The following is a 13,218-nucleotide window of genomic DNA, read 5'->3' as shown; positions in this document are numbered from 1 at the left end:
CTCTCAGCAGATTATAGATATATGGAGCAGTTTCCTCTCAGCAGATTATAGATATATGGAGCAGTTTACTCTCAGCAGATTATAGATATATGGAGCAGTTTCCTCTCAACAGATTATAGATATATGGAGCAGTTTCCTCTCAGCAGATTATAGATATATGGAGCAGTTTCCGCTCAGCAGATTATAGATATATGGAGCAGTTACCTCTCAGCAGATTATAGATATATGGAGCAGTTTCCTCTCCGCAGATTATAGATATATGGAGCAGTTACCTCTCAGCAGATTATAGATATATGGAGCAGTTACCTCTCAGCAGATTATAGATATATGGAGCAGTTTCCTCTCAGCAGATTATAGATATATGGAGCAGTTTCCTCTCCGCTCAGCAGATTATAGATATATGGAGCAGTTTCCTCTCAGCAGATTATAGATATATGGAGCAGTTTCCGCTCAGCAGATTATAGATATATGGAGCAGTTACCTCTCAGCAGATTATAGATATATGGAGCAGTTTCCTCTCAGCAGATTATAGATATATGGAGCAGTTTCCTCTCAGCAGATTATAGATATATGGAGCAGTCTCCTCTCAGCAGATTATAGATATATGGAACAGTTTCCTCTCAGCAGATTATAGATATATGGAGCAGTTTCCTCTCAGCAGATTATAGATATATGGAGCAGTTTCCTCTCAGCAGATTATAGATATATGGAGAAGTTTCCTCTCAGCAGATTATAGATATATGGAGCAGTTTCCTCTCAGCAGATTATAGATATATGGAGCAGTTACCTCTCAGCAGATTATAGATATATGGAGCAGTTTCCTCTCAGCAGATTATAGATATATGGAGCAGTTTCCTCTCAGCAGATTATAGATATATGAAACAGTTTCCTCTCAGCAGATTATAGATATATGGAGCAGTTTCCGCTCAGCAGATTATAGATATATGGAGCAGTTTCCTCTCAGCAGATTATAGATATATGGAGCAGTTTCCTCTCAGCAGATTATAGATATATGGAGCAGTTTCCTCTCAGCAGATTATAGATATATGGAGCAGTTTCCTCTCAGCAGATTATAGATATATGGAGCAGTTTCCTCTCAGCAGATTATAGATATATGGAGCAGTTTCCTCTCAGCAGATTATAGATATATGGAGCAGTTTCCTCTCAGCAGATTATAGATATATGGAGCAGTTTCCTCTCAGCAGATTACAGATATATGGAGCAGTTTCCTTTCAGCAGATTACAGATATATGGAGCAGTTTCCTCTCAGCAGATTATAGATATATGGAGCAGTTTCCTCTCAGCAGATTATAGATATATGGAGCAGTTTCCTCTCAGCAGATTATAGATATATGGAGCAGTTTCCTCTCCGCTCAGCAGATTATAGATATATGGAGCAGTTTCCGCTCAGCAGATTATAGATATATGGAGCAGTATCCTCTCAGCAGATTATAGATATATGGAGCAGTTTCCTCTCAGCAGATTATAGATATATGGAGCAGTTTCCTCTCAGCAGATTATAGATATATGGAGCAGTTTCCTCTCAGCAGATTATAGATATATGGAGCAGTTTCCTCTCAGCAGATTATAGATATATGGAGCAGTTTCCGCTCAGCAGATTATAGATATATGGAGCAGTTTCCTCTCAGCAGATTATAGATATATGGAGCAGTTTCCTCTCAGCAGATTATAGATATATGGAGCAGTTTCCTCTCAGCAGACTATAGATATATGGAGCAGTTTCCTCTCAGCAGATTATAGATATATGGAGCAGTTACCTCTCCGCTTAGCAGATTATAGATATATGGAGCAGTTTCCTCTCAGCAGATTATAGATATATGGAGCAGTTTCCTCTCAGCAGATTATAGATATATGGAGCAGTTTCCTCTCAGCAGATTATAGATATATGGAGCAGTTTCCTCTCCGCTCAGCAGATTATAGATATATGGAGCAGTTTCCTCTCAGTAGATTATAGATATATGGAGCAGTTTCCTCTCAGCAGATTATAGATATATGGAGCAGTTTCCTCTCCGCTCAGCAGATTATAGATATATGGAGCAGTATCCTCTCAGCAGATTATAGATATATGGAGCAGTTTCCGCTCAGCAGATTATAGATATATGGAGCAGTTTCCTCTCCGCAGATTATAGATATATGGAGCAGTTACCTCTCCTCTCAGCAGATTATAGATATATGGAGCAGTTTCCTCTCAGCAGATTATAGATATATGGAGCAGTTACCTCTCCGCTCAGCAGATTATAGATATATGGAGCAGTTTCCTCTCAGCAGATTATAGATATATGGAGCAGTTTCCTCTCAGCAGATTATAGATATATGGAGCAGTTTCCTCTCAGCAGATTATAGATATATGGAGCAGTTTCCTCTCAGCAGATTATAGATATATGGAGCAGTTTCCTCTCAGCAGATTATAGATATATGGAGCAGTTTCCGCTCAGCAGATTATAGATATATGGAGCAGTTTCCTCTCAGCAGATTATAGATATATGGAGCAGTTTCCTCTCAGCAAATTATAGATATATGGAGCAGTTTCCTCTCAGCAGATTATAGATATATGGAGCAGTTTCCTCTCAGCAGATTATAGATATATGGAGCAGTTTCCTCTCAGCAGATTATAGATATATGGAGCAGTTTCCTCTCAGCAGATTATAGATATATGGAGCAGTTTCCTCTCAGCAGATTACAGATATATGGAGCAGTTTCCTTTCAGCAGATTACAGATATATGGAGCAGTTTCCTCTCAGCAGATTATAGATATATGGAGCAGTTTCCTCTCAGCAGATTATAGATATATGGAGCAGTTTCCTCTCAGCAGATTATAGATATATGGAGCAGTTTCCTCTCCGCTCAGCAGATTATAGATATATGGAGCAGTTTCCGCTCAGCAGATTATAGATATATGGAGCAGTATCCTCTCAGCAGATTATAGATATATGGAGCAGTTTCCTCTCAGCAGATTATAGATATATGGAGCAGTTTCCTCTCAGCAGATTATAGATATATGGAGCAGTTTCCTCTCAGCAGATTATAGATATATGGAGCAGTTTCCTCTCAGCAGATTATAGATATATGGAGCAGTTTCCGCTCAGCAGATTATAGATATATGGAGCAGTTTCCTCTCAGCAGATTATAGATATATGGAGCAGTTTCCTCTCAGCAGATTATAGATATATGGAGCAGTTTCCTCTCAGCAGATTATAGATATATGGAGCAGTTTCCTCTCAGCAGATTATAGATATATGGAGCAGTTACCTCTCCGCTTAGCAGATTATATATATATGGAGCAGTTTCCTCTCAGCAGATTATAGATATATGGAGCAGTTTCCTCTCAGCAGATTATAGATATATGGAGCAGTTTCCGCTCAGCAGATTATAGATATATGGAGCAGTTTCCTCTCAGCAGATTATAGATATATGGAGCAGTTTCCTCTCAGCAGATTATAGATATATGGAGCAGTTTCCTCTCAGCAGATTATAGATATATGGAGCAGTTTCCTCTCAGCAGATTATAGATATATGGAGCAGTTTCCTCTCAGCAGATTATAGATATATGGAGCAGTTTCCTCTCAGCAGATTATAGATATATGGAGCAGTTTCCTCTCAGCAGATTATAGATATATGGAGCAGTTTCCTCTCAGCAGATTATAGATATATGGAGCAGTTTCCTCTCAGCAGATTATAGATATATGGAGCAGTTTCCTCTCAGCAGATTACAGATATATGGAGCAGTTTCCTCTCAGCAGATTACAGATATATGGAGCAGTTTCCTCTCAGCAGATTACAGATATATGGAGCAGTTTCCTCTCAGCAGATTATAGATATATGGAGCAGTTTCCTCTCAGCAGATTATAGATATATGGAGCAGTTTCCTCTCAGCAGATTATAGATATATGGAGCAGTTTCCTCTCCGCTCAGCAGATTATAGATATATGGAGCAGTTTCCGCTCAGCAGATTATAGATATATGGAGCAGTATCCTCTCAGCAGATTATAGATATATGGAGCAGTTTCCTCTCAGCAGATTATAGATATATGGAGCAGTTTCCTCTCAGCAGATTATAGATATATGGAGCAGTTTCCTCTCAGCAGATTATAGATATATGGAGCAGTTTCCTCTCAGCAGATTATAGATATATGGAGCAGTTTCCGCTCAGCAGATTATAGATATATGGAGCAGTTTCCTCTCAGCAGATTATAGATATATGGAGCAGTTTCTTCTCAGCAGATTATAGATATATGGAGCAGTTTCCTCTCAGCAGATTATAGATATATGGAGCAGTTTCCTCTCAGCAGATTATAGATTTATGGAGCAGTTACCTCTCCGCTCAGCAGATTATAGATATATGGAGCAGTTTCCTCTCAGCAGATTATAGATATATGGAGCAGTTTCCTCTCAGCAGATTATAGATATATGGAGCAGTTTCCTCTCAGCAGATTATAGATATATGGAGCAGTTTCCTCTCAGCAGATTATAGATATATGGAGCAGTTTCTGCTCAGCAGATTATAGATATATGGAGCAGTTTCCTCTCAGCAGATTATAGATATATGGAGCAGTTTCCTCTCAGCAGATTATAGATATATGGAGCAGTTTCCTCTCAGCAGATTATAGATATATGGAGCAGTTTCCGCTCAGCAGATTATAGATATATGGAGCAGTTTCCTCTCAGCAGATTATAGATATATGGAGCAGTTTCCTCTCAGCAGATTATAGATATATGGAGCAGTTTCCTCTCAGCAGATTATAGATATATGGAGCAGTTTCCTCTCAGCAGATTATAGATATATGGAGCAGTTTCCTCTCAGCAGATTACAGATATATGGAGCAGTTTCCTCTCAGCAGATTACAGATATATGGAGCAGTTTCCTCTCAGCAGATTACAGATATATGGAGCAGTTTCCTCTCAGCAGATTACAGATATATGGAGCAGTTTCCTCTCAGCAGATTATAGATATATGGAGCAGTTTCCTCTCAGCAGATTATAGATATATGGAGCAGTTTCCTCTCCGCTCAGCAGATTATAGATATATGGAGCAGTTTCCGCTCAGCAGATTATAGATATATGGAGCAGTATCCTCTCAGCAGATTATAGATATATGGAGCAGTTTCCTCTCAGCAGATTATAGATATATGGAGCAGTTTCCTCTCAGCAGATTATAGATATATGGAGCAGTTTCCTCTCAGCAGATTATAGATATATGGAGCAGTTTCCTCTCAGCAGATTATAGATATATGGAGCAGTTTCCTCTCAGCAGATTATAGATATATGGAGCAGTTTCCTCTCAGCAGATTATAGATATATGGAGCAGTTTCCTCTCAGCAGATTATAGATATATGGAGCAGTTTCCGCTCAGCAGATTATAGATATATGGAGCAGTTTCCGCTCAGCAGATTATAGATATATGGAGCAGTTTCCTCTCAGCAGATTATAGATATATGGAGCAGTTTCCTCTCAGCAGATTATATATATATGGAGCAGTTTCCTCTCAGCAGATTATAGATATATGGAGCAGTTTCCTCTCAGCAGATTATAGATATATGGAGCAGTTTCCTCTCAGCAGATTATAGATATATGGAGCAGTTTCCTCTCAGCAGATTATAGATATATGGAGCAGTTTCCTCTCAGCAGATTATAGATTTATGGAGCAGTTTCCGCTCAGCAGATTATAGATATATGGAGCAGTTTCCTCTCAGCAGATTATAGATATATGGAGCAGTTTCCTCTCAGCAGATTATAGATATATGGAGCAGTTTCCTCTCAGCAGATTATAGATATATGGAGCAGTTTCCTCTCAGCAGATTATAGATATATGGAGCAGTTTCCTCTCAGCAGATTATAGATATATGGGGCAGTTTCCTCTCAGCAGATTATAGATATATGGGGCAGTTTCCTCTCAGCAGATTATAGATATATGGAGCAGTTTCCGCTCAGCAGATTATAGATATATGGAGCAGTTTCCTCTCAGCAGATTATAGATATATGGAGCAGTTTCCTCTCAGCAGATTATAGATATATGGAGCAGTTTCCGCTCAGCAGATTATAGATATATGGAGCAGTTTCCTCTCAGCAGATTATAGATATATGGAGCAGTTTCTTCTCAGCAGATTATAGATATATGGAGCAGTTTCCTCTCAGCAGATTATACATATATGGAGCAGTTTCCTCTCAGCAGATTATAGATATATGGAGCAGTTTCCTCTCAGCAGATTATAGATATATGGAGCAGTTTCCTCTCAGCAGATTATAGATATATGGAGCAGTTTCCTCTCAGCAGATTATAGATATATGGAGCAGTTTCCTCTCAGCAGATTATAGATATATGGAGCAGTTTCCGCTCAGCAGATTATAGATATATGGAGCAGTTTCCTCTCAGCAGATTATAGATATATGGAGCAGTTTCCTCTCAGCAGATTATAGATATATGGAGCAGTTTCCTCTCAGCAGATTATAGATATATGGAGCAGTTTCCTCTCAGCAGATTATAGATATATGGAGCAGTTTCCTCTCAGCAGATTATAGATATATGGAGCAGTTTCCTCTCAGCAGATTATAGATATATGGAGCAGTTTCCGCTCAGCAGATTATACATATATGGAGCAGTTTCCTCTCCGCAGATTATAGATATATGGAGCAGTTTCCTCTCCGCAGATTATAGATATATGGCGCAGTTTCCTCTCAGCAGATTATAGATATATGGAGCAGTTTCCGCTCAGCAGATTATAGATATATGGAGCAGTTTCCTCTCAGCAGATTATAGATATATGGAGCAGTTTCCTCTCAGCAGATTATAGATATATGGAGCAGTTTCCTCTCAGCAGATTATACATATATGGAGCAGTTTCCTCTCAGCAGATTATAGATATATGGAGCAGTTTCCTCTCAGCAGATTATAGATATATGGACCAGTTTCTTCTCAGCAGATTATAGATATATGGAGCAGTTTCCTCTCAGCAGATTATAGATATATGGAGCAGTTTCCTCTCAGCAGATTATAGATATATGGAGCAGTTACCTCTCCGCTCAGCAGATTATAGATATATGGAGCAGTTACCTCTCCGCTCAGCAGATTATAGATATATGGAGCAGTTTCCTCTCAGCAGATTATAGATATATGGAGCAGTTACCGCTCAGCAGATTATAGATATATGGAGCAGTTTCCTCTCAGCAGATTATAGATATATGGAGCAGTTACCTCTCAGCAGATTATAGATATATGGAGCAGTTACCTCTCAGCAGATTATAGATATATGGAGCAGTTTCCTCTCAGCAGATTATAGATATATGGAGCAGTTTCCTCTCAGCAGATTATACATATATGGAACAGTTTCCTCTCAGCAGATTATAGATATATGGAGCAGTTTCCTCTCAGCAGATTATAGATATATGGAGCAGTTTCCGCTCAGCAGATTATAGATATATGGAGCAGTTTCCTCTCAACAGATTATAGATATATGGAGCAGTTTCCGCTCAGCAGATTATAGATATATGGAGCAGTTACCTCTCAGCAGATTATAGATATATGGGGCAGTTTCCTCTCAGCAGATTATAGATATATGGAGCAGTTTCCTCTCAGCAGATTATAGATATATGGAGCAGTTTCCTCTCAGCAGATTATAGATATATGGAGCAGTTACCTCTCAGCAGATTATAGATATATGGAGCAGTTTCCGATCAGCAGATTATAGATATATGGAGCAGTTTCCTCTCAGCAGATTATAGATATATGGAGCAGTTTCCGCTCAGCAGATTATAGATGTATGGAGCAGTTTCCTCTCAGCAGATTATAGATATATGGAGCAGTTTCCTCTCAGCAGATTATAGATATATGGAGCAGTTTCCTCTCAGCAGATTATAGATATATGGAGCAGTTTCCTCTCAGCAGATTATAGATATATGGAGCAGTTACCTCTCAGCAGATTATAGATATATGGGGCAGTTACCTCTCAGCAGATTATAGATATATGGAGCAGTTTCCGCTCAGCAGATTATAGATGTATGGAGCAGTTTCCTCTCAGCAGATTATAGATATATGGAGCAGTTTCCTCTCAGCAGATTATAGATATATGGAGCAGTTTCCTCTCAGCAGATTATAGATATATGGAGCAGTTACCTCTCAGCAGATTATAGATATATGGAGCAGTTTCCTCTCAGCAGATTATAGATATATGGAGCAGTTTCCTCTCAGCAGATTATACATATATGGAGCAGTTACCTCTCAGCAGATTATAGATATATGGGGCAGTTACCTCTCCGCTCAGCAGATTATAGATATATGGAGCAGTTACCTCTCAGCAGATTATAGATATATGGAGCAGTTTCCTCTCAGCAGATTATAGATATATGGAGCAGTTACCTCTCAGCAGATTATAGATATATGGAGCAGTTTCCTCTCAGCAGATTATAGATATATGGAGCAGTTTCCTCTCAGCAGATTATACATATATGGAGCAGTTACCTCTCAGCAGATTATAGATATATGGAGCAGTTTCCTCTCAGCAGATTATAGATATATGGAGTAGTTTCCTCTCAGCAGATTATACATATATGGAGCAGTTTCCTCTCAGCAGATTATAGATATATGGAGCAGTTTCCTCTCAGCAGATTATAGATATATGGAGCAGTTACCTCTCAGCAGATTATAGATATATGGAGCAGTTTCCTCTCAGCAGATTATAGATATATGGAGCAGTTTCCTCTCAGCAGATTATAGATATATGGAGCAGTTACCTCTCAGCAGATTATAGATATATGGAGCAGTTTCCTCTCCGCTCAGCAGATTATAGATATATGGAGCAGTTTCCTCTCAGCAGATTATAGATATATGGAGCAGTTTCCGCTCAGCAGATTATAGATATATGGAGCAGTTTCCTCTCAGCAGATTATAGATATATGGAGCAGTTTCTTCTCAGCAGATTATAGATATATGGAGCAGTTTCCTCTCAGCAGATTATACATATATGGAGCAGTTTCCTCTCAGCAGATTATAGATATATAGAGCAGTTTCCTCTCAGCAGATTATAGATATATGGAGCAGTTTCCTCTCAGCAGATTATAGATATATGGAGCAGTTTCCTCTCAGCAGATTATAGATATATGGAGCAGTTTCCTCTCAGCAGATTATAGATATATGGAGCAGTTTCCGCTCAGCAGATTATAGATATATGGAGCAGTTTCCTCTCAGCAGATTATAGATATATGGAGCAGTTTCCTCTCAGCAGATTATAGATATATGGAGCAGTTTCCTCTCAGCAGATTATAGATATATGGAGCAGTTTCCTCTCAGCAGATTATAGATATATGGAGCAGTTTCCTCTCAGCAGATTATAGATATATGGAGCAGTTTCCTCTCAGCAGATTATAGATATATGGAGCAGTTTCCGCTCAGCAGATTATACATATATGGAGCAGTTTCCTCTCCGCAGATTATAGATATATGGAGCAGTTTCCTCTCCGCAGATTATAGATATATGGCGCAGTTTCCTCTCAGCAGATTATAGATATATGGAGCAGTTTCCGCTCAGCAGATTATAGATATATGGAGCAGTTTCCTCTCAGCAGATTATAGATATATGGAGCAGTTTCCTCTCAGCAGATTATAGATATATGGAGCAGTTTCCTCTCAGCAGATTATACATATATGGAGCAGTTTCCTCTCAGCAGATTATAGATATATGGAGCAGTTTCCTCTCAGCAGATTATAGATATATGGACCAGTTTCTTCTCAGCAGATTATAGATATATGGAGCAGTTTCCTCTCAGCAGATTATAGATATATGGAGCAGTTTCCTCTCAGCAGATTATAGATATATGGAGCAGTTACCTCTCCGCTCAGATTATAGATATATGGAGCAGTTACCTCTCCGCTCAGCAGATTATAGATATATGGAGCAGTTTCCTCTCAGCAGATTATAGATATATGGAGCAGTTACCGCTCAGCAGATTATAGATATATGGAGCAGTTTCCTCTCAGCAGATTATAGATATATGGAGCAGTTACCTCTCAGCAGATTATAGATATATGGAGCAGTTACCTCTCAGCAGATTATAGATATATGGAGCAGTTTCCTCTCAGCAGATTATAGATATATGGAGCAGTTTCCTCTCAGCAGATTATAGATATATGGAGCAGTTTCCTCTCAGCAGATTATAGATATATGGAACAGTTTCCTCTCAGCAGATTATAGATATATGGAGCAGTTTCCTCTCAGCAGATTATAGATATATGGAGCAGTTTCCGCTCAGCAGATTATAGATATATGGAGCAGTTTCCTCTCAACAGATTATAGATATATGGAGCAGTTTCCGCTCAGCAGATTATAGATATATGGAGCAGTTACCTCTCAGCAGATTATAGATATATGGGGCAGTTTCCTCTCAGCAGATTATAGATATATGGAGCAGTTTCCACTCAGCAGATTATAGATATATGGAGCAGTTTCCTCTCAGCAGATTATAGATATATGGAGCAGTTACCTCTCAGCAGATTATAGATATATGGAGCAGTTTCCGCTCAGCAGATTATAGATATATGGAGCAGTTTCCTCTCAGCAGATTATAGATATATGGAGCAGTTTCCGCTCAGCAGATTATAGATATATGGAGCAGTTACCTCTCAGCAGATTATAGATGTATGGAGCAGTTTCCTCTCAGCAGATTATAGATATATGGAGCAGTTTCCTCTCAGCAGATTATAGATATATGGAGCAGTTTCCTCTCAGCAGATTATAGATATATGGAGCAGTTTCCTCTCAGCAGATTATAGATATATGGAGCAGTTACCTCTCAGCAGATTATAGATATATGGGGCAGTTACCTCTCAGCAGATTATAGATATATGGAGCAGTTTCCGCTCAGCAGATTATAGATGTATGGAGCAGTTTCCTCTCAGCAGATTATAGATATATGGAGCAGTTTCCTCTCAGCAGATTATAGATATATCGAGCAGTTTCCTCTCAACAGATTATAGATATATGGAGCAGTTACCTCTCAGCAGATTATAGATATATGGAGCAGTTTCCTCTCAGCAGATTATAGATATATGGAGCAGTTTCCTCTCAGCAGATTATACATATATGGAGCAGTTACCTCTCAGCAGATTATAGATATATGGGGCAGTTACCTCTCCGCTCAGCAGATTATAGATATATGGAGCAGTTACCTCTCAGCAGATTATAGATATATGGAGCAGTTTCCTCTCAGCAGATTATAGATATATGGAGCAGTTACCTCTCAGCAGATTATAGATATATGGAGCAGTTTCCTCTCAGCAGATTATACATATATGGAGCAGTTACCTCTCAGCAGATTATAGATATATGGAGCAGTTTCCTCTCAGCAGATTATAGATATATGGAGCAGTTACCTCTCAGCAGATTATAGATATATGGAGCAGTTTCCTCTCAGCAGATTATAGATATATGGGGCAGTTACCTCTCCGCTCAGCAGGGAGATGATCTCCAGGGCGCAGGCGATGATTCTTCGGGACGTCTCTGCCTCCATCCTCGGCCGTCGCTCCGGTGACAGATGTTGGATGATGTCGGGGGATGGAGACCTTCCGGCTTCTCTATAATAATGGCTGACACCAGAGAGAACAAGCTGCGGCTGCTGCACTGTAGAGATGAAGGACCTGTGGTGATGTCAGGACCATGTGACCAGGAGGGGTGGAGGCCATGTGGCTGGTATATTCGGCAGATGTGCACGGTGATGAAGAGAATGGAACATATCATGGAGCGGCGGGCTCCGCGCTCGTCTCCTCAGTACAGGCCGTAGGGTATATGAGGATATGGGAGGTCAGAAAAGTGCTGATGTGTATGGGGAGTGATGTGGAAACCTGTATGGAAAGTGTTAGGAGAATCTGTCCTGTACGATTCTTGTCTTTTCTCAGATCTCCAGTCACAAGTCTTTATTACAACCACAGAGATAAGAAACATAGCAATGACTTTACTTTACCTAAAGGTACCGTCACACATAACGATATCATTGCTTTTTGTGACGTAGCAACGATATCGTTAAGGAAATCGTTCTGTGTGACAGCGACCAGCGATCAGGCCCCTGCTGGGAGATCGTTGGTCGCTGAGGAAAGTCCAGAACTTTATTTCGTCGCTGGATCTCCCGTGGACATCGCTGGATCGGCGTGTGTGACACCGATCCAGCGATGTCTTCACTGGTAACCAGGGTAAACATCGGGTAACTAAGTGCAGGGCCGTGCTTAGTAACCCGATGTTTACCCTGGTTACCAGCGTAAATGTTAAAAAAACAAACACTACATACTTACCTTCAGCTGTCTGTCTCCAGCGCTGTGCTTCTCTGCACTCCTCCTGCATCCTGTGTCAGCGCCGGTCAGCCGGAAAGCAGAGTGGTGACGTCACCGCTCTGCTTTCCGGCTGACAGGCGCTGACAGTGCAGAGAAGCACAGCGCCGGAGGACAAACAGCTGAAGGTAAGTATGTAGTGTTTCCTTTTTTAACGTTTACGCTGGTAACCAGGGTAAACATCGGGTTACTAAGCGCGGCCCTGCGCTTAGTAACCCGATGTTTACCCTGGTTACCGGGGACCTCGGGATCGTTAGTCGCTGGAGAGCGGTCTGTGTGACAGCTCTCCAGCGACCAAACAGCGACGCTGCAGCGATCGACATCGTTGTCGGTATCGCTGCAGCGTCGCTTAGTTAGACGGTACCTTAAGAGAGAAGCGATTATAAGCTCGGACTCCTGGAGAAGTTTATGATGAATTGCGCAGATGTCCTTGACTTGGCGGGGTTCACATTGCGTTCGTGGCAGTCCACTAACAGAATCCGTTACATAGCGCCACTAATGCAATGTAACGGATCCGTTAGCACACCCATTGACCGCAATGTATCTAACGCATCGCTAACGTATGCCATTTTTGGCATGCATTAGCGATCTCCCATTATTTTCTGACGGACCTCGGACGCTACTTGCAGCGTTTTTGGGTCCATTCTCGCTAGCGCAGATCGGGCATCTGTGCTAGCGGGATCGCTAAACACAATCCCTTTTTGTACATTGCATTAGCGCATTCTGTTAGAGTATGCACTAAACAGATTGCACTAACGCAATGTGAACCTAGCCTAACTCTGTCCAACTAACTAGACTGTGAAAAGAAAGTAACACAGACAGCGCTATATCAGTCAGCGCCCTGGGTTATTGCTTTTATGGATAACACTTACAAAGCTGATACCAAAAAC

The 13,218-nt window shown here is 40.5% G+C and overlaps 1 protein-coding gene across 1 annotated transcript in view; it reads right to left on the bottom strand.

Annotated features, from left to right (window-relative positions):
* LOC138638934 (zinc finger protein ZFP2-like) overlaps positions 1 to 11,642 on the bottom strand; it is a 125,325-nt gene extending 113,683 nt beyond the window's left edge. The window contains exon 1 of the mRNA XM_069728689.1: positions 11,449 to 11,642. Coding sequence (XP_069584790.1) covers positions 11,449 to 11,517 — 69 coding nt within the window. The 5' untranslated portion in view covers positions 11,518 to 11,642. The remainder of the gene's footprint in view (positions 1 to 11,448) is intronic.
* Between the last annotated feature and the right edge of the window lie 1,576 nt (positions 11,643 to 13,218).

Source organism: Ranitomeya imitator, chromosome 5, assembly GCF_032444005.1.
Source record: "Ranitomeya imitator isolate aRanImi1 chromosome 5, aRanImi1.pri, whole genome shotgun sequence".
Classification (NCBI taxonomy): domain Eukaryota; kingdom Metazoa; phylum Chordata; class Amphibia; order Anura; family Dendrobatidae; genus Ranitomeya; species Ranitomeya imitator.
Note: the sequence above shows the minus strand (reverse complement) of the source record. Positions and strands in the feature narration are given on the sequence as shown.